At 39.5% G+C, this 21,302-nt stretch overlaps 1 protein-coding gene across 1 annotated transcript; it reads left to right on the top strand.

Moving 5' to 3' along the window:
* Window positions 1–1,900: 1,900 nt before the first annotated feature.
* LOC131257756 (myb family transcription factor PHL7) lies at window positions 1,901–13,920 on the top strand. The gene is made up of 10 exons (XM_058258606.1): window positions 1,901–2,051; window positions 2,157–2,193; window positions 2,294–2,330; window positions 2,431–2,468; window positions 7,762–7,988; window positions 9,395–9,471; window positions 9,583–9,625; window positions 10,386–10,443; window positions 11,634–11,703; window positions 13,233–13,920. Exons 5-10 carry the CDS (start codon window positions 7,772–7,774, stop codon window positions 13,773–13,775), a joined length of 1,008 nt encoding a protein of 335 aa, XP_058114589.1. The 5' UTR covers window positions 1,901–2,051; window positions 2,157–2,193; window positions 2,294–2,330; window positions 2,431–2,468; window positions 7,762–7,771; the 3' UTR covers window positions 13,776–13,920.
* Window positions 13,921–21,302: the final 7,382 nt, after the last annotated feature.

Raw genomic sequence — 21,302 nt, 5'->3', positions numbered from 1 at the left:
ACCTACTACCAGAAAGAATGCTCTGAGGCTCTCCCATATTGTGCCGTATGTCTCCTCTCCTAACAAGCCACCGGACATGCTCGGCAGCGACACGTGGCACACGTGTACAGGATCATTTCCCCACATCTAATGGGCCAAACCGTTAACATGCTATGAGACGATCACAACCACTCGATCTTCCTCATCAGTCATATTCCGTTGCCTCTTGTGGGACAAGTGGCTACACATTCGGTGAATCTAGACCGTTAAACAGTACGAGCATCTGATTATTAGAATTTCACCTTTTGAATCCGACACCTTTTGAATTCCACCGTCCATTTGCAGGCCACGAATTCGACAACTACCATTGCGGGTCCCATCTGCTTTCTCCACCGTGGGTGACCAAATCAGGGCTCACAGATAGACGGTTCAGAATTACCATCTAAACAACAAATTGCGAGATGAGTTATGATCAACCCCTTCCTCGAATCCAGCGGGTCGGATCAGTTGGATGTATGGCCCACGAGATGAACGGTTTGGATTTGCACACGTGTGCAACACGACAGAATCGTGCGTCACTGGGTGGGGGACAAGACGACGATAACGAACGAATAATCCATTATTATTAGCGCTAACAGACGAAAAAATCGTGATTTTTTAAACGGAATATCTCGCGAATATTCCGTTCGACCCGGTTCAGGTAGCCGGTTCATCTGCATAGACCGCGGCAGCCCGGACACACCAGTAAGCTCCCAACCATCGGCAGCGGACTGGGTCCTGTCCCTACCTCGACTGAAATCGGTCCAGACAGGGGAGCTCTGGGGTCCACCTTTATGTATGGTTTTGATCTACGCCGTTCATACATTTTTACATATCATTTTATTTTATGAGATGAAAAACGAGATTGATCCAAGCGTCAAGAAGACCACACCAGAGGAAACTGCTGTGATAATAACATGCACTGTTGAAACCTTCTTAGGGGCTCAAAGTGATGTTTATATGCCATCCAAACTGTTCATTAGGTCACATAGACCTGGATGAAGAGAAATAAAATATTTAAAAAAAAATCATTTTGATCTAATACTTTTATGGCCCCATGAAGTTTTTAATGGTGAGATTCAATATCCACCGTATGGTATTTGACGTTAGATCTGCTTCATTTTTAGACTCATATACTTACAATGATCTGAAAAAAATTGATGAACGGCGTGGATAAAACCATTCATCACACTAAGCCCCAGGTAACCCCTGTCTGGACCGATTCCATCCAGGCGAGGGAAGGATGAAATCCGCTTCCCAACCATCCCGAGAACCTGCCCGCGGGCAGCGTTAAAAACATTTGGAGTTATTTTATACTCGGGCAGTACAAAACTTCATGCTCGTCCCCTAGAAAGTGCACACGGTGAGACTGTATATAAATCTATACCGTTGAAATTGTGGGACAGGTTATGGATGATAAATATTTAAAATTCTACATTAAAAGATTGCCGGTAACTTCTTCAATGGCGTCCATCAAATGGAAGGTCAAAATGGTCCATTTACCGGAGGTAAGAATTCTCCATTCTCCACTCAGTTTTAACAGAAGCTCTTCCCAACTAATTAGTAGGGTCCACATTCCCAACGTAAGAGAATGCTGATCATCACGTTCATGGTCCCAAATACAAAGGATCAATGGTCCAAATTCAATGGAAAACGATATTTTTTAGGAATATAGACATTCAAGGTGGCTTACACGATTTGAACGGTTTAGATTGTAGGAAATATATGCCAAACATACAAATTTTCTGTGAATGTGTATGGATTTACATTCTCTGCAAGATTATTAGTGATTTTCTCTTTTAAAAATCCATTTCCATTTTACGTAGAGGAAGACTCTAAAAACTATGATTGGTTGGCTGTTGAATTTCATGTAAATTTAAGACTCATTTCAGACGCCTAACGAAAATTTTAAAAAAATATCATACTCTCTCTCTCTTCAAAGACCTTTTTTCCTCAGTCAATCTGAGCTCTTTTTCCGTTTTACTGTCTGAAGAGGTGGAAATTTGGAGACTTTGACGGATATTTTTGACTGGGTATTTTTCTTTTTTTTTTTCATTTTATTTGATTTTTGTGGGAAATTTCAGCGACCCTTTTTATGCAGAATCTCAGAAAATTCGTGTTTGTTGGTGTTTGGGCAGGTGGAGATTTCGAAGATTAGAGGGAATCTTGATTTGTGTATTTTTTTACTTTCCTCATTTATTGGATTTTTTGTTGGAATTTCAGCGGCCCCTTTAGGCAACATCCCTGAAAATTTGAGTTCTTGTTGTTTGGGCAGGTGGGGATTTCGAAGATTGCAAGGATTCTTGATTTGGGTATTTTTTTATTTTTTTTCATTTGTTGGATTTTTGTTGGAATTTCAGTGATCCTTTTCTGCAAAGTCTCTGAAAATCGTGATTCTTGTTGTTTGGACAGGTCCGGAATCGAAGGATTCTGCAAAAATTGGATATTTGGTATTTTCTTTTCTCCTTCCTTTTTTCCTCATGTTGATTGGTTATGTGTTTGGTGATGGATTCTGTTCGAGTTTTGGGTTTTGGGGGTTTTTTTTTTTTAAAAAAAATTATTATTTTTTTAAATTTTGAGAAATCATTATTTGGTTTTTGGATGTTTATGTATTTATGGGTATTTTGGAGATGTGTTTATGAGATCCAGTTTCATTTACGTTGTGATGTAATTGAAGATTTTTTTTCTATTTTTAGTGAAATGTGTTTTGTTTTTCTCGTTGTTGTTGTTGTGTTTTTTTTTTTTGTGGACTGGTAGTTATTAGAGACAGAACCAAATTCAAGGTTTTTTGTCTTTGTAATTTTGTGGAATGATGACTGGTTTTCAGTTCGGTTTTGTCCACTTAGTATTTATTTATCTAATAATGATAATAATAATAGTTGCTATTATTATTTGTAATTATGGGATTTTTGGACTTTTGAGGAGTTAGTATGATGTAATTGCAGGTTCCTAATTTTAGTATAATGTTTTATCTCTCTCCTCTCTTTTTTTCCCCTCAGTTTGTGAAATGGCAATTGATTAAGGACCCAAGCCCCGCATCATGAACTAGAAGCTGCGTGTTTCTTTTTTCTTTTTTCTTTTTACCCTTTTAGGAATTTTGGGCGAATGATTGTTGTGTTTTGCTTGTCTTTTTTTTTTTTTTTTTTGTCATCAACATCCTTTTTACAAATACACAATCTTATTATCATTGTTGTTGTTGACTACTATTATTACCAGGGAATTGATATCTTCACCCACCCCCATTGATTTGCACACTCCCATTGTCCCTTCTAGGATTGAAACGTTATACATTGTTCTATTTCAATTCCATGGGTGCATGGAAATCAATTCGATGGGTGTAAATAGTGGTGGCCATGTTGATAATAATGTAATAATAATAATTATTATTATTGCTATTATTGTTTTGTATTTTGGAGAATTGGCAATCTGAAATAACTGGGACAGGGCTATAATGATGATGACTCTGGTAGCGATTTTATATTTTGAAGAAATTGTGATTGGGTTGGCTTCTTCAAATTGTATGTTTTTAATGGTTTTGTGGGTTTCTTTACGAGACAAATACAAGACGAGTATAACTGCATCCTTTGAGATGTAATTGTTGGTTTCTATTTTTAGTAACATGGTTTTGTTTTCTGTGCTATGAGAAGGTATTGCAAGGTCAGCTCATGGGCTGTGATTTCTTCATGTTCTAGGAAATGTAGGAATTGTTTTATTTCCTTCCTTTCAGGATTTTCAGATTTTTTTTTTGTTCTTGTCTGTTTTTTGTTTTCCCATTTGTGTAATGCTAATGATCAAAGACCCCTAATCCCAAATCAGGAACTGGGAAAATGAGAACTGTAGAGTAAATATCCTCATATCTTTCCAGAAAAGTTCAGTTCTTCTAGAATGTAGAATGGTTTTCTTCCTTCCCTAGTTTAGGAATTTCATATTTTTCTCTATATGTTTCTGTTTTCTATTTGTGAAATGGTAATGATTGAAACCAATAACACCCACATTAAAGAACTGGGAATATCAGAGGTCTAAGGTTGATCTTCCCTATCTTTCCAAAAGAAGTAACCTATCCTAGCATTTAAGTAGTACTACTGATGAAACTGAGTATACAGCTTGCCTCCATTTAAGGACTCAAAATTTCACCAATGGGTTTTCTTCTGTTTCAGAAATAGTAATGGTAAAGTTCCAAATCTGTATATTCAAGAACAACTAGAAGTTCCATCTCCTTCTCTTAATAGAAAAGTATGCCACCACATGTAAAATCCTTCCACTTAAGGATCATTAAAATTTTAATTATGGTTACCCCTTTCTTTTTGTTGTTTGTGAGTTGGTAATAATCAACTTTCTTATATCTCTTTGGTGGCTTGTTTTGATGTTATTTTCTTTTACTATTTGTTAAGAAGCAACATTCCTAGTATTTTCCATTTTTACTAATAGAGTGATGTTCTATTGTTATTAAGTTAATGCCTTGTCTGTTTGATTGCTACCCTTAGACTTTATTATATTGCTCATTATGGTCAGCAATCTAAGGGCTGTTATGCATGTATCTGTGATTGGTTTCTACATATCTGCCAAACCATGGTATCATTCTGGAGGATCTTTAGGCCTTTGTATCTGTGGTTGTTCTCATTGGAATCAAAATTCTGCATACGGAGATGCTGAGGTTGTATTATTTACAGTTCTTGGGGTTTTTGTCCAAATTTCTTGGAAGCTGTGTATTTGAGGTTGTTCTTTTAGATTTGTGCAAACCTATGGAAACATTGCGGACATTCATTAGCTCTCTGTCTGTGGTTGATGCTATCTTTTGAATCAAAATTCTGTTTTGGGAGACTCTGAGGTTGTGTGTGTGTGTGTGTGTGGAGCTAGAGTTTTAGGGTTTGAATTCCTGGAAAATGAGGATTCCTTCGAATTTGATGGAGGTATAATGATATCTCAATCCTCGTGGAAATTATTGGTGTTTATGATTTTCTGATTTGTACTCTACACTTAAGTTTCTGCCATTATGAAGATGCTACATAGTAATGTTAAGATCTGTTTGGTGAAGATGGCTGGCTGGCATTGATTGAACTCATTGGATTTGAGGTTACTGGTTTCACATTCATTTCTGGTTTGTTCCATCAAGAAAGTTTGTGTCCCGCTCATTCTTTTGATTATGTTCAAGGTGAGGATAATGGGCAGTTTTAATCTTGATTGAACTCATTGGATTTGAGGTTACTGTTTTCACATTCATTTCTGGTTTGTTCCATCAAGAAAGTTTGTGTCCCGCTCATTCTTTTGATTATGTTCAAGGTGAGGATAATGGGCAGTTTTAATCTTGCACGGAATGTCGGTTCTAGTTTGAAGCGTTTTGGGTAACAGTGCTAGCTAGTAACGTAACTTGTCTTTTGTTTGGTCACATCAAGATCTCATCCATTGTGCTAGAATATGAAGAAGAGAGGTCTTCATCCATATGCATTTCCTTGGACAGACGTTCATCCATTTCCTGGGTCATTGCCGTATCAATGTGGAGTTAGCTTGCCTAGGCAATCTAGAAGCTTGACATCTATCATATTACCTCTTTATGGGGGACGATTAATGCAAATAGGGTTGAGAGAATAGAAATACAAGAAGATAATGGAAGGAGAGAGAAATGGCAAGATTTCACTATGGTGGATGGATACAAGTTCCCTTCCAACCTCACTCTCTAGACAAGAGCCCTCTCAAACACAAAACTAAAATGTCAAAAAGTCCCTTGCTTTCTTTACAACCCCTCTTTTGTTGAGACCCAATTAAAGCAATATGAAATCACTTAGTAACCCTACTTATCCAACAAAACCATTTAAAAAAAATAAAAATTCATGAAAAATAAAATAAAATAAAACTAGCCCAAAAGAAAAGATATAATGGCCATCCATTTGCATCAACGATGAGCTTGGAATCTTCTTGTTGTTGTTGTTTGGAGTAGAGAATGTTCTTCAGAGTTCTAACAGATGGAAGCCATGGTGCTATGAATTTCTATACTTGGTGAGGAGAAATCCATGATGCATGTGGAGGCATTCACAAAGAGGATGTTCTTTCATTTTCTCATATAGGACCTATCGAATGTGTGTTTGAGTGGGATTGTTAAATAAGTATGTTCAATCTCCCGATGAGTTCCTATGTTCATCATGAGATTCACTCCAAACCAAGGTATTCAAAATCAGTTATGTAACGGCCGTTACGTAATGGTCATAACTGACTATTACGCGTTACGAGGTCAAAATGGCCGTTATAGAAAAAACAGGCCATAACGGTCATGTGACTGTTCTTTTTTTTTTTTTTGCAAAAAACAAAAAGGGCCGTAATGGCCTGTATCATAACGGTAACAGTGGTGACCGTTACGGCCACCGTTACCATTTTGGAACACCTTGCTCCAAACACTCATCATCCAGGTGGTTGGAGCCTGTCCTTTGGGTGTTTATAAGCAGATTTCATGTTCTCCTTAGAGAATGTGTGCCGCTCATGGTGTGCCATAAAGGCTGTTACGTAAAGGTAATGAATAATGATGGCAACCGTTGCACGTTACGGGGTTGTAACAGTTGTTATGCAAAAAATGATCTGTAATCGCCATTAACAGCCTGTTACGCCTTTTGTAAAGGTCATAACAGCCCTGTAATGGTTTATTGCGGGGTAGATACAGGTTTTTCGGATTTTTTTTTCAACGTTACAGGCAGAATAGGTTTTTTGGATTTTTTCCTTCTAATAAAAAAGAAACCATAACGGCCATTACGGGGGCTGTAACAGCCATTACGACACGTATTGTAATGGTAACGGGGGTGGCTGTTTCGGCCACCGTTATTGTTACGGAATACCTTGGGCCACCACTAGTGCTTTATGATGCTGGCCTGTTCTCTACTTTTTTCCATGGGTGGCTTATCCAGGTTTTGATATGTTGATTTAGCATAGATTGTGGCAGAAAGACAAGCTTTGGGATTTAGATCTCATTTTATTCTACAACTATCAGTGGAGGATCATTGATTGTTCATCAGATGGTTGGAAGAGGAGGACAGGCTTGTTAGTTGTTACCCTTGTTTTATTTTATATTTTTAACAAAGTTCTTTTTGTGATTTCCTGTAACTTGTTGGCTTAGATGCGGATCATGGGTGCAGACCCGTAAATGACTTGCCAGTGTAGCTTCTTAAATGTGGCTTGTTTCTTTCTATTTACTTGTTGTTTAGAAGAAAATTGAGATGTTCTGCATTCAACTAGGGAATCTCATGCATCTTTGCTTGGTGATAAACTTATCAATGAAAAAGGACGGTTGCAATCCATTTTGGTGAACATGCTACTTTCATATGTTTACGAGACTTGTTTATTGATTCATGCTACCCTTTTCTTTCCCTGAGGAATCTATGCATCCACGTTTTAACACACCTTAACCTCTACATTCATGATTCAAATTTGATACTAGGCCCCATGCTTGGCGCCTCTACATTCATGATTCAATATGAGACTGCCCCACGCTTGAGGGGGCCATTTCAGTGCATTCTTAAGTACACAATTTGGTTATTTTCAGTTAATATGATTAATTGCAGCCTTTTCCATTCTGATCAGCGATCATTGGACATCTAACATTCTATACATCTCTGCCTTTTTTTATAGCTCAGTTGTGTTCAATATAAAAAAGGAAGTCAAAGTGATAAGACATGGCACCTTGTACTGCTTAGCATGTGATAACTATTTCCTGATATTTTCTTCCTTCATGGATTTGAATCTTTGTTATTATGTTTGTAGGTAATGATAAATGTATCACCCGAAAGCGGTCTCTAGTACAAGTTTGGTTCACAGCAATCCATTAGCTCACAGCCAGCAATTAGACAGTGGTGCTAATGCTATGGCCCAAGGCGGTGGCGGAAACAATATCAGCAATGCTAGTTTAGCCTCACGGCAGCGGCTGCGGTGGACAAATGAGCTTCATGAACGTTTTGTGGATGCTGTGGCCCAACTGGGTGGACCAGACAGTGAGTACTACTGATCACAATCCTGCTTGGTCAAACTTATTGTTGGAAAACTGTGAACAATGTGAATCCAGAAAATGAAATTAACACAAATAATCTTAACTATCAACAGCCTCATGATCTTGAGGAAGTGCTGCTGTTTATTTCATGAAACAATTATTGTACAGTTTACCTTCTCTCAAAACACGTCCAATATCAAAACCATCCTGATATTTTATCTGATGCCAGTGGTATAGTAATATGTTGCCACATTGGTGCAAAAGTGAAGAGGAATTGTATGATCCTTGACTGAGGTTATAAACGGTATTCTTGGGTCCTCTATGTGTATAAGTGGGGCACAAGGTTTTCTGATCCAGATTCCAGACCATTGAACAGATGGGCTCCACCATGAACGAACTGTGCCTTAACAATCTCTCCAATTGGAAAATTCTAACCTTTGTCTGGTGGCCTGCAAACAGATGATCATCAAAAGTATTCAGCAATGGTCTATATTCTGCCGAGTACTCAAAAGTCAAACTGCTACCCATGTTTTCAAAACTTGTAAAGCTTGATTGGGGCTAGAGTTTTAAGCCCCATCACATCTGTAGAACATGGATTGCTGATTTGTTTGAGTCAGATACGACTTGAACTTGGTCGAGTGTGATCCGGTTTGGGCCCATGAGCCACAATTGGAAATATTACCCAAATCGGACAAGTCACCCTCGACTCTGTTTGTTTGAGTCACTGGTGTCTTCAATCTATGCTGTTGAATGTTGGGGTGCTTTTGGAAATCTCCATAATTGAACGAGCTGATCGACCATTGACTGGATGGTGATTGTGCCCAATTCAGCCGCTTGCCACATTGAACTTGCCATTGCAAGCCTGTTTGATGGGCATTCTCCATGCCACTCTATGTAGAATGGGGTTTCACCACTTCCAAAACAGAAGCATATCTCAAATGCATGTCAGGCCATTTAAGTAGTGACTGTAGAGTGCAATGCATATCTGCACTATAACTAAGACTCTATGTTCATAAGGACACCATGCTTACTTTTTGTACTCCAGAGAAACAAGCCAGGAGATCTACGAGATATATATATATATATATATATATATATATATATATATATATATATATATATATATATTGTGTGTGTGTGTGTGTGTGTGTGTGTGTGTCCAAAAGGTCAAATCCTAGCATGTGCAAGCGAAACCCCCCAGCAAGATACGGCTCAATTTGTTGCTGGCAAATACCACTATCTTTTTTTTTTGAATCTTCCAAATTATTCCTCCTTTCCAAACAATGCCTTAGCTATACCTTGTCTGTAAATGTGTGTATGCAGTTGTGCGTTTCTCGTTCATCTTCCTTTCTTTTTTCTGATTGGTCGTCTCTCTCTCTCTCTCTCTCTCTCTCTCTCTCTCATTTACAGGAGCTACACCTAAAGGTGTTCTCAGAGTCATGGGTGTACAAGGTCTGACTATATACCATGTCAAAAGCCACCTACAGGTATTCCCTTCTAACCAAAATCTTCTTTTCAAGAAGCATTTTTCTTCTTCAACATCCTATTTATTCTACTATTGCAATTCTTTTATAACTCCATTTCTGTGGTGCATCCAGAAATATCGACTTGCAAAATACCTTCCCGATTCTTCATCTGATGGTAGGTTAAGCTGAAATGCTACAGACAATAACGTCAATGAGTTAATAGTTTAGGGCCTGTTTGGTGTATGACTGAAGATGAGTTAATCTCATTTTAGTTTATCATAATTATATATTAGAGATCATGACCTCTGATACATAATTCCGTTTTAGTTATCATAAATATATATTAACTAAAATGAGATGAACCCATTTTGAGTCCCTTATTGAGTTACAAAATCAAATTGGCTGAAACAAGCAGCTGCGCTTGTATAGTGGGAAATTGGCTGGACTATACTGGTTGCTGCCTTCCCCCCCCTGTAACTTGTCAGTAGCTCTCTTTCTGTGCATTTGGCAAATTGCACAAGATCAGAGTCGTTCGGGTAAGCCATCTCGGATGAGCCATGTAGAAAAATACACTGATTGGAGAATCCTTTCTGATATTGGATGACTTTTCGGGGAAGAAATGGATGATTTTTAAAGAGTTAACTAAGGCAATCCATATTTTCCTAAAATAGCCTCCACTTTAAGGGTTAGGATTGTCTAATTGTGTGAATTTTTGTATATGGCTAGTCCAAGTTGTTGCTTGTACGATGACCAGTTTTGATCTCATAAACATTTGTCATACTTGACCCAAGAAAAAAAGGAGAAGAAAAAAGCCAATGATATGTCGAGTAAAATAATGTGATGAGTGTTCTAAATTTTCTCTAGACGAATAATGTAAAATGGCTGTGAATAGCTCTTCACCGAAGTATAATTTACTGGTGTTTTTGTTTATGCAGGGGCAAAGGCCGACAAGAAAGAATCAGGCGATTTGTTTTCCAGCTTGGATGGCACTTCGTGAGTAGAATTTTTTTCTTCTTGAGTTGTCTAATTCAAATTCAACTCTTAAAATCAACACCATGGTGCTAATGTTGTAATCGATGCTTAAAACTGCTTCAGATTTCACCTTGTGAATTAGGGGGGGTGAAAAGAAAAAAAGTACTTGGCTACTGAGCAATGAAAAGGAGGGATGGGGCATTACTCTGCAATGTACCTAGGTTGGGTCAGGGGACTGAGAAACATTGAAATGTCAGCCCATGCAGTTTTTCCCTAACAAGGACCTGCCCCTTTTCTTTATTTTCTGTCACTTTTCAGGAAAAATTACCGTGAGGGATGTCCCCTCATATCCCCATTGCATGATAACTTGGCAGACTGATTCAAAATCTCAAATGATTTTAAAACCATGCTATTAAAACCATGCTAAGATTTCAAAAATCCCTCCTTCCTAGGCTGGTATGCATGAGAAGTTGAGCAATGATGACATCTTCTGGCATTTATCATACCCAACAGAGTGTTAGGTTTCCTGAGGACATGCTGTCAGATATTCCTATTTCCATGAGCATCTCTGCGTCTACAACTTCATAGGTTAAAAATTGTTGCCTATGTGATCTCTTGGGCTTCGATAGTACACTGATTCGCTTTTCATGTCCTCCATTAAAAAATGTTAGAGACAAGCAGTGGCTTTTATAAGTGTGGGCTTCTGAATCTCCTTAGGGGCAGTTTCTGTGAAAAAGTCATCTCACCACTTGGTTTTTTTTTCCTTCATCTTTCGTACAATACCATCTGCTTTTTTCTTTTCTTTTCTTTTTTTTCTCTAAGAAATTCTGGTGTCTGTGTAACGTACCAATTATTTCAATGGATAATGATCTGATCGGAGGGTTACTTCTCTTTGTAATCAGCGTCTAAAGCTTCTTAGGTTAAAATTTGTTGCCTATGTGATCTCCTGGGCTTCAATAGTACACTTGTTCACTTTTCATGTCTTCCGTTCAAAAATGTTGGAGACAAGTAGCGGCTTTTGTAAGCGAGCTTCTAAATCTCCTTAGGGCAGTTTCTGTGAAAAAATCATCTTGCCACTTGTGTTTTTTTCATCTTCCTTGCAATGCCATCTGTTTCTTCTTATTTTTTTCTCGAAAATTCTGGCGTGTGTATCGTACCAGTTATTCAACGGATAATGATCTGATCAGAGGGCTATTTATCTTTGTAATCAGCGGAATGCAAATAACGGAAGCGCTGAAGCTGCAGATGGAGGTGCAGAAACGGCTGCATGAGCAACTAGAGGCAAGTTTCTCTCTACTTAACACTGCATATTTCATACCAGTGCGTAAAAAATAATAGCAATGATTCTTAAGTCTTGATCACCTGCAACTGGCCATAGGTTAACTTCACCGTAAACCCATTTTTATTAGCATTTGGAACCAAGAATTCTGAAGTTGGAGAAAGTATATGTCATAACGTACTTCCAGTTGTAGGTGATCAGTTCTCTTTCTTGAGATGGATAGGTTGTTATGTGTAACAAAATAGATAATTTGATTTGCATCCTTTATTTTCAATCCCAAAGTAGTCTCAAGCTAGAAGAGAAAAAATAATCTTCCTGACGAAATAAAATGTTGCTGTGATAAGTTCATTTCTTATGAATACTCAAAATTCAAAGAAAAGCCCCATATAACTCAAAGTCTCGATTTGGTGGCTTGGATTTGGATTATTTCTTAAGAATTCAGATCCAGGATCAGAAATCCTTGGGATATGAATTCTGTCAGTTGTTTGGCAACCTGAACTTTCGATACTATGGAATTCAGAAATTGTCTTTGGGCACCTGGATTTGTGGAATCCAAAAAAAAAAAATTCTGGGGCCCACTGATATGAAAATCACATCTAATACATTTATCAGGTGTGCCCTCTCATGTTTTCCTTTGCTGCCAACTATCAGGCCAATCCAAAACTCAGGTGGGCCACACCAGAGGGAACAGTTGGTATGCCCACCGTTAAAAACCTTTCAGATAATCTATGGGCCCACCTTTTTCATATGCGATCCAATCCATTCAGAAGATGCATGTGATCAGGATGCATTAACGACAGGAACTGTTGCGTATTATGGGTCCATAAAAGCCCGTTATGGAAAAAATGGTCTGTGATGGCTGTTATGGGCCTCTGATCCAGTTTTTTAAAAAAGGCCGTAACATCTGTTATGGGGGCGGAGGCCGTAGCAGCCATATTGTACCGTTACCGCTATTGAATCTTTATGTATAAGCATGAAGCTACTACTTTGGGCGCCTGTTAGTTTAGAATCTTTATGATTATCTTATGATTTTGGGGCCAGACACCTGCCATGGTTCCCCACCATTTTTTTTAACCCATCCACCACACACATGGCAGGGTTGTATGGTAATCTAGACCATCCAAATTGCTGAACCAAGTGGATAATATGGTGCATAAGCCAGATATTTCACTCCGAAAATTACTGTAAGCATCAGATTTTACCTGTTGAATTTAGATCATGCACTATTTTGTTTATAACCATCAATTCGATGGCCCCACCAACTTTGTGGTTAGGATTGCTTGGTGAGAATGATTTTCAAGCTATTCCCCATCCACAACGTGCTCTAAAATTTGGATGGTCTGGATAGATGTATATGTGAGTGACCACTGTATTTTTCTGGTCAGAGGTGGTAATATTTCTGTTGTTTGTAGTAATGCATCTCTCTCCAATCCTTCTCTTTCAATGATATCTTGTAGTGCAAGTGGGCCATAGATTATAAAAAATTACTAGTGTTCCTAACGTTCAAATTTTTGAAATTTCAAACCGATAGGTCCAACGGCAGCTGCAGCTCCGGATAGAAGCTCAAGGTAAGTACCTGAAGAAAATCATCGAAGAACAGCAGCGGCGCAGCGGCGTGCTTTCCGAAGCGCCAGGTACCGGGACCCCAGCACCTGCCTCAGGCGACCAGTGCCCGGAATCTGACACCAAGACCGACCCATCTACCCCAGCGCCCACCTCGGAGTCCCCTCTCCAAGACAAGCTTGCAAAGGAACGTGTGGCCAAAGGGCCCAACATGACCCTCTCCCACAATGAGTCCTCATCCCACCATGAACCGCTGACACCCGACTCCGGCTGTCGGGTTGCATCCCCCGCCGAGAGCCCGAGGGGCGAATGGCCTGTCAAGAGGCAGCGGAGCACGGGCACACATTCAAAGCCAGAGATAGTGCTCACTCACCCAATACTCGAGTCGAGCTCAAGTTCGGGTTTCCGGCATCCGTGCTCGATTTTCCCAATCGGTGGGCATTTCGATTCATCCCGCACTTCTCTGTCCGACGAAGATAGGTTCGAAAACATTTCAGGCAATGAGATGTGATCTGGTTGTATTCTAGATATCTGTACTTTTATCTTTCTTCATTTTGAACTGTTGTTCTTCATAGAACTGTTTGTCATTTTGGATTTTATCAGATCTGTAGCTGCAAAGGAACTGTATCTTTATGAAGTCTTCTTCACCACCTTCAGTTCGTTGCCCCTACTGATCGACGGCCGAGAATGGCTGTCCATCTATGATGGAAATTGCACTCCATTATCAAGTCATCTCTCTAGTGGTTGTATGGATTTAAGACTCGTGACTCAGTCCTGTCTTGAGCTGAGTCGAGACTCGTCTGAATCCGAGTCAACTCGGACGAGTTGGACGGGTACCAAAGGCTCTTAACACGTCCAGAAATGCAGCTCTTCAGTTCCTGCAATTGAAGGTTTGAGATTGCTGCGAGTTCAGGCCATGACTGTGGGGCCCACCTTGATGTATGTGTTGTATATCCACACCATCCACATTTGCCAGCTCATTTTAGGGCATGAGAGCCAAAATGAAGTAGATCCAAATCCTCAGGTGGGCCACACTACAGAAACTTCCTAGGGCCCACCGTAATGTTTATTTGCCATCTAACCTGTTGGTATGGTAACAAAGACCTAGATAAAGGGAAAACACAAATTCCAGCTTGATCCAAAACTCTTGTGGCCCACTGGTTTTTGATGGTCAATCACCATTGCTTCCTGTGGTGTGGATCACCTTAGATTTGGATCTGCTTCATTTTTTTTTGGGGCCCATGCAAAATGATTTTGCGGAACGGATGGATGGTGTGGATAAACAGTGCATACATCAAGGTGGGCCCCACGATCATGGCCTTTCTGAGCTAGGTGTTGCCCCGACCTGTACGAATCCGCTCCCAAGATTGCTGGCCTGCTTTTGGAAATATGGTATTTTAGAGTTGCGTGTCCCACCATTTAGTGGTCCAGATTCCAAAAGATAAAATGGGCCACAGAAAGTAGCAACCACACGATGTTGAGGTTTGCTAAGCGCACACGCGTGTACATCTTTGCTAATGTACACGCCAGCACGTGTGCCAAAATGTTACGTGTGTGCATGATCCGAGCGTTTGATAATGTTCCCCATACTCTCCAGATCATCTGGCTCAAAAAAAAATAAAAAAAAATAAATAAATCAGGTTGGCTTTCTCGGAAGCGGATTGGCTTGTGTACCTCACACCGGCTACATAGCTGCTGTATAGATGTCAGCAAGTTCTGTGGGTCTGATCAATAGGTATGTGTTATATCCAAACCGTTCATCCATTTGGCGAGCTCGTCTTAAGGCTTGAGACGAAAAATAAGACAGATATAACTATCAAGTGGACCACACTGTAAAAACAGTGGGAGATTGAACTTCTACCATTGAAATCTTTTTTGGGGTCACAGAAGTTTTGGATCAATATGAAATTTGTTTTTCGTCTTCATTCAGGTATTTTTGACCTGATGAACAGATTGGATGGAAAATAAACGTTATGGTGGGCCCTACGAATTGTTTAACTGTGAAAATCATTATCTCCGCTACTATTTTTGGTGTGGTCCACATGATCTTTAGATATGATTCATTTTTTGGAAAATGCTCCAAAATGATCTCTAAAAATACATGAACGGTATAGATATAATAAATACATTGCTGTGGGGCCATGTAACTTTGATCTCCTTTGAACCGTTCGTACAACTGGGAGCTCGAGGAGCGTCAGTGCTCGTCTTCGCACGACACGTAACTACAGCAGCTATATAGCTGGTGTGTGGTACACCAGCCAATCCGCTTCCCATATTGATGCGAGATATGATTCATTTTTTGGAAAATGCTCCAAAATGATCTCTAAAAATATATGAACGGTGTAGATATTACTGAGTGGATTTGTCATAAAGAACGATGGGGCTATGCTAAACTCGTTTTAATTAATTGCATATGTGACTCACCCTATTTTACTGTGGGCACCATAATATATGTACTCTATATCCATACCGTCCATCCATTTTTCTAGATCATTTTAGGGATGAGCAAAAATAAAACAGATCTAGTGAACTATACCACAGGAAACAGTGGTTAATGATCATAAAAACTTCCTGCGGGGCATAAAAGTTTTGGATTAAGCTGATTCAGCTGGGTTTATTTGACCTTATAAGGTGGAAAATAAACACTATTATTATTATTATTATTATTATTATTATTTTGGGTTAACTTGATCGATACCAATACCTCAAGTGTTGAAACGAGGTACCACCACTCAGTCTGCCAGTTTAGCTATGGTTCTGGGTGATGGAAAATAAACATTATAGTGAGCCTTAGGAAGTTTTTAACAATCGGGCACTCAATCACCATTGTTCCTGTAGCTTGGTTCACCTGAGATTTGGATCTGCTTCATTTTTATGCTCATGCCCTAAAATGATCTGGAAAAACAGATGAACGGCGTGGATGTAGAATACATATATCAAGGTGGGCCCCATAGTAAGTGCTATACCGTCTTTGGTGAGGCCGGAGCATCACCAAATCCGCCTCCTATTTAAGAGGGATACGGTGGTCACCTTCCTAATTCCGGAAGCAGATTAGCTACTGACAGGTTGAGCAGCGAGACTCGCTACTGAAGTGACGTCACCAAATTATGTTGGTCCTGCCATGATGTACGTTTTGTATCCACACCGTCCATCCATTTGGAGAGACCATTTCAGAGCATGATCCAAAGAATGAGTCAAATCCAAATCTCGAGTGGACCCCACCATTAAAAACTTCGAAGGGCGACAAAAGTTTTTGATCAAGCTGATATTTGTTTTTTCTCCTCTTTAATGTCTTTTTTAAGCTATGAACAGGTTGGATCTCAAATCAACATCACGGTGGAGCTTAGGAAGGTTTCAACGGTGGGTGTCACTCTCTCCACTATTTTCTTTGGTGGGGTCCACTATAGCTTTGGATCTGCTTCATTCTTTGGATCATGTCCTAAAATTATATCTCCAAATGGATGGACGGTGTGGATACAATACATACAACATGCTGGGACCCACAGAACTTGGTGACGTCACTTCAGTAGCGAGTTTCGCTACTCAACGTGTCAGTAGCCAATCCGCGTCCCCCAATTCCACCTTGGTGCTGGAAAAGATCTGTGGGCCCAACCATAATGTATGTGTTTTATCTACACCGTCCATCCATTTTGCTAACTCATTTTAATCCAACTTGTTGATTGGGTCACACAGACCTTTATAAAGGGAAAACACAAACATCAGCTTGATCCAAACTTTCATGATGGCCCCAAAGAAGTTTTTAACGGTGGGTATTCAATCACCACTGTTTACTATGGTGTGGTCCACCTGAGATTTGGATCTGCCACATTTTTGGGCTGATGCCCTAAAACGAGCTGGAAAAAAGACGAAGGGCATGGATAAAACGCATACATCATGATGCCAAAAGAGCTGGAGCGGATTAGCTACCGCAATGGCCTCGCCCAATACGGTGAGGCTTTTCAGCGGGGCCCACCTTGATGTTATTCTATATCCATGCCGTCCATCTGTTTTTTCAGATGATTTTAGGTCATAATCCCAAACACCAAACAGATCCAAATCTCAAGTGAACCATACCATAGGAAACAATGGTGACTGATCATTAAAAACTTCTTATAGGCCATAAAAGTTTTGAATCATGGTGGTATTTTTTTTCTATCTTCATCCAAGATTGTGAGACCTTATCAACAGTTTAGATGGAAAATAAATATCACAGAAACATTACATTTGGCCCCAAGAAGTTTTCAATGGTGGGGCGTGTTTCTTATAGTATAGTCCACCTAAGATTTGGATCTGCTTCATTTTTGGGTTCGTGTACTAAAATGAATTGGAAAAATGGATGGACGACACAGATATAGGATACATACATCAAGGTGGGCCCATGATAAGGGTTGCACCGTATTGGGTGAGGCGAGGCAAGGACAAATGACAAGAAAGAAAACTTAATTTCTTGAGAAAATGAAAAGTCTATTTTGAACTGTCAGAAATTAGGTTTCTGCTCCTTATCATGGAAACGGATTGGCTACTCCCCCTGCCAGCAGCTACGTGGCTGGTGGTCGGTGCTCTGTGGGCCCCACCATGATGTATGTGTTTCATCCGTTCTGTTCATCCATTTTCACATATCATTTTATGGCTTAATAGGAAAAACGAGAGGTATATAATTCTCAGGTGGACCACACCACATGAAAACAATAGTGATTGGATATCCACCATTAAAATCCACCTAAGGTCCACTACACTGTTTATTTGACATCCAATCTGTTGATTAGGTCATACAGGCCCAGATGAAGAGGAAAGGCAAAGATCAGCTTGATCCAAAACTTTTATGGCCCCTAAAATGTTTTTAATGGTCGACCCTCATTCAACAGTTTTTCCTGTAATGTGGTCCACTTGAGAATTGGATATACCTCCTTTTTGGAATCATACCGTAAAATGATCTTTAAAAATAGATGGACGGCATGGATGAAACACATACATCACGGTGGGGCCCACATAGCACCAACCACCAGCCATTGGCTGGTGTCAGGGGGAGTAGCCAATCCCTTATCATTCTCATTTTTTCAAACAACAAAATTATGATTTTTTGAGAAACCCTGGTTCCTTTCCCACCATTTCATTAATTTCAAACAGGCCCTTAAAAGAATGGGAAAGTAGTAAAGCCATGTTTGGATAGAAGGAATCCAAGGTGTGGAAATGAGAAAGTCAATGATTTTTATTTCCGCTGTTAATGTCCAAAAATAATACCATTTTCATGGGGCCATGTTTGTTTTGCAAGTAGAAATTCCCATCTCTTCAATATCGGTTACTTTCCTTGCTTGAGAAAATCAGCATCTTAATAAAGACAAAAGAAAGGTGTTCTGTATACCTTATGATATAGCCGTAAAGGCAATACCTAGATTGTTAGGCAATACAAGGTGAAACTTGGTTTTTTGAGACCGTAGCAGCCAATGACAAGGTATAACAACTATTACCTTGTAACGATCGAAAAATAGGCAATTTTTTCTATTAAAATCCATTTTTCCTCTCCCTTTTTTTACCCATTTTTTTCACTCCAAAATTTTTCCTAAATTACTCTACACAGATTTCAACCTCTTACTATATTTTTTAGGATTAAAATTATAGATCGAAGTGATTTGGACGAATAGAAGCTCCGAGGGCCTTTTTTTTTTAATCAATAGAAATAATATTTATCCTTCTTTTTTTTCCCCATATCATTGTGATGTATAAATATTAAAGACGAATAACCATGCTCATAAATTCACCAGACAACTAGATACAACACTCACAAAAGAGTGAACCATGATGCTACCATAAATACAAAAAATGAATACATATTTCGAATATTTACATTATTCTGAATTTTCTAAATATTTTTTTGAAATTTTTCGAACAAAGAAAAAAAAATTCAACCGTTATGGAGGTAACAGTTGTTACACTCCCATATCAGCCGTTACGGCCTATACCTGTATTGGTAATGGTGGTGACGGTTATGACTACTATTACCGATACGAAATACCTTGAATGGAAGTAATACCTTGGGTGTGGGTGCATGTGTTAAAAAAAAAAAAAAATCTATAGTTTTCATCAACACACCCAAACATACATTTCAAGTATGAGGAAAAATATTTTCCTTTCCTTGAGATTCCATCTATCCAAACAATGTAAGTTGCCCTAGAATGAGATGGTGGAACTTAGGGAGAGTGAAAGAAGAAGGCAAGCTGATCTTGAAGCTGAGCCAAGGGATGACTGCCTCTCTATAAACTGCTTCTAAAATCTATTCCAATAAAAGCTGGAGGAATTTTATAATAGTGCCATTCTACCCGATACACACGTGGTGGTATGTTTGACTGTAGAACGCACAACACGAGCAGAAACTGTTACAGAGATGAGCATGTTGAGTTTGATATATGGGAGGACTAGACACTGATATATGGGTGGACTCGACACGAATCGCTTACTGTATAAATTCTGTGGGGCCCACCATGATGTATGTATCTTATCCATGTTGTCCATCTATTTTTCCATATCATTTTAAGATATGAGCCCAATATTGAGGCATATCAAAAGCTTAAGTGGACCACACCACAGGAAACAATTTGAAAACTTCTTGGGGGCACAGAAGTTTTGGATCAAGCTGATATTTGTGCAGTCCCTTCATCCATGTCCGTGTGACCTTATGAACAGGTTCAATGACAAATAGATATCACTGTGGGCCCTAGGAAAGTTTCAACGGTGGACACCATTATCCCCATGTTTGCTGTGGTGTGGTCCACTTGAGCTTTGGATATGTTTCAATTTGGGGCTCATGCCCTAACATGATTTGGCAAAACAGATGGACGGCATGGATAAGACACATCACATGTGGGCCCCACAGAGTTTACTCAGTGCGCAATCAATGTCCGGGACGACTGGGAACAACTGGAATTTTAAATGTATTAAAAAAAATTAAGGGATATCATTTTGAGATGGTTCGGACTAAGTGCGACGAAAAGCAATGATTACTCCACTGAGGGGGACATTTAGGAGATGGAACGGCTTGAAAGAGGACAACAGGCAGGCATAAAAATACTTTGATTGAGCTGGTGAGAAGGGATATTGGAGGATTGATGTACTTCATGAGAACACTTGGGTTCACGTCAAACTAACCCGAGTTTGGTTTGGGTTTCAGTTGAAAAACGCCAACCCAATTTGAATTTGGGTTGCGTTCGGGTTGAACAAATTCAGTTCTGAGTTGGGCTGGGTTCAGGTTCAGCACCTTGAGTTGGAATTTGGGTCAAGTTGGGTTGCATGTTAGGTCAACCCAACCCGCCCGGATTCATAACCCCAAATAGCTGAGACCAGGCTATGATGAGGGCTGTGATACAGAATTCATAAAGCCAAACCCAAATAGCTGGGACAAGGCTATGATATGATGATGGTTCTGATTTTTTGTTTTTTGTTTTTTTTTTTAGTACTGTTAGGAGTCAGATGACAAATGAGTAATTTGAAAAATGGACTGAAGTCTCCTCCCCCACTTGAAAACACTGCAAATGAGTCATTTGAAAAATGGACTGAAATCTCCTCCCCCACTTGAAAACACTGCAAATGAGTCATTTGAAAAATTGACTGAATCTCCTAATGAAGGGTCTGCAAGCATGCATGTCATGTCCAACCACTATTTAGCACCAAATGTAAGATAGCAGATTTGCCACGCACACGAACATATAAAGCCCTGACCATCCACACGCAAGCACACTTGCACAAGATCCGAGCTTCCCGTCAGGTAGGACCCACTGATTTTCTGACCTAAAAATAGGGTGTCTTACTTCTTGTGGGCCACTACACAACAAATGGAGGACTAGAAACAAACAAAAAAAAACAACCAATAATCTGTTTGTTTTGTCTATTGTGGCCCACGAGAATGCAAGACGGCCTGATTTTTTAGGCAGAAGATCTAAGCAAAGTGTCCTACCTGATGGAGAACTAACATCTCATGCACGTCAAAGTTGGAAGCAGAGAGAATTTTCTTTTTCTTTCAACTAACTAAAATTGCAGCAGTCTA

The sequence above is a fragment of the Magnolia sinica genome, chromosome 10 (assembly GCF_029962835.1).
Source record: "Magnolia sinica isolate HGM2019 chromosome 10, MsV1, whole genome shotgun sequence".
In the NCBI taxonomy this organism is placed as follows: Eukaryota; Viridiplantae; Streptophyta; class Magnoliopsida; order Magnoliales; family Magnoliaceae; genus Magnolia; species Magnolia sinica.
Note: the sequence above shows the minus strand (reverse complement) of the source record. Positions and strands in the feature narration are given on the sequence as shown.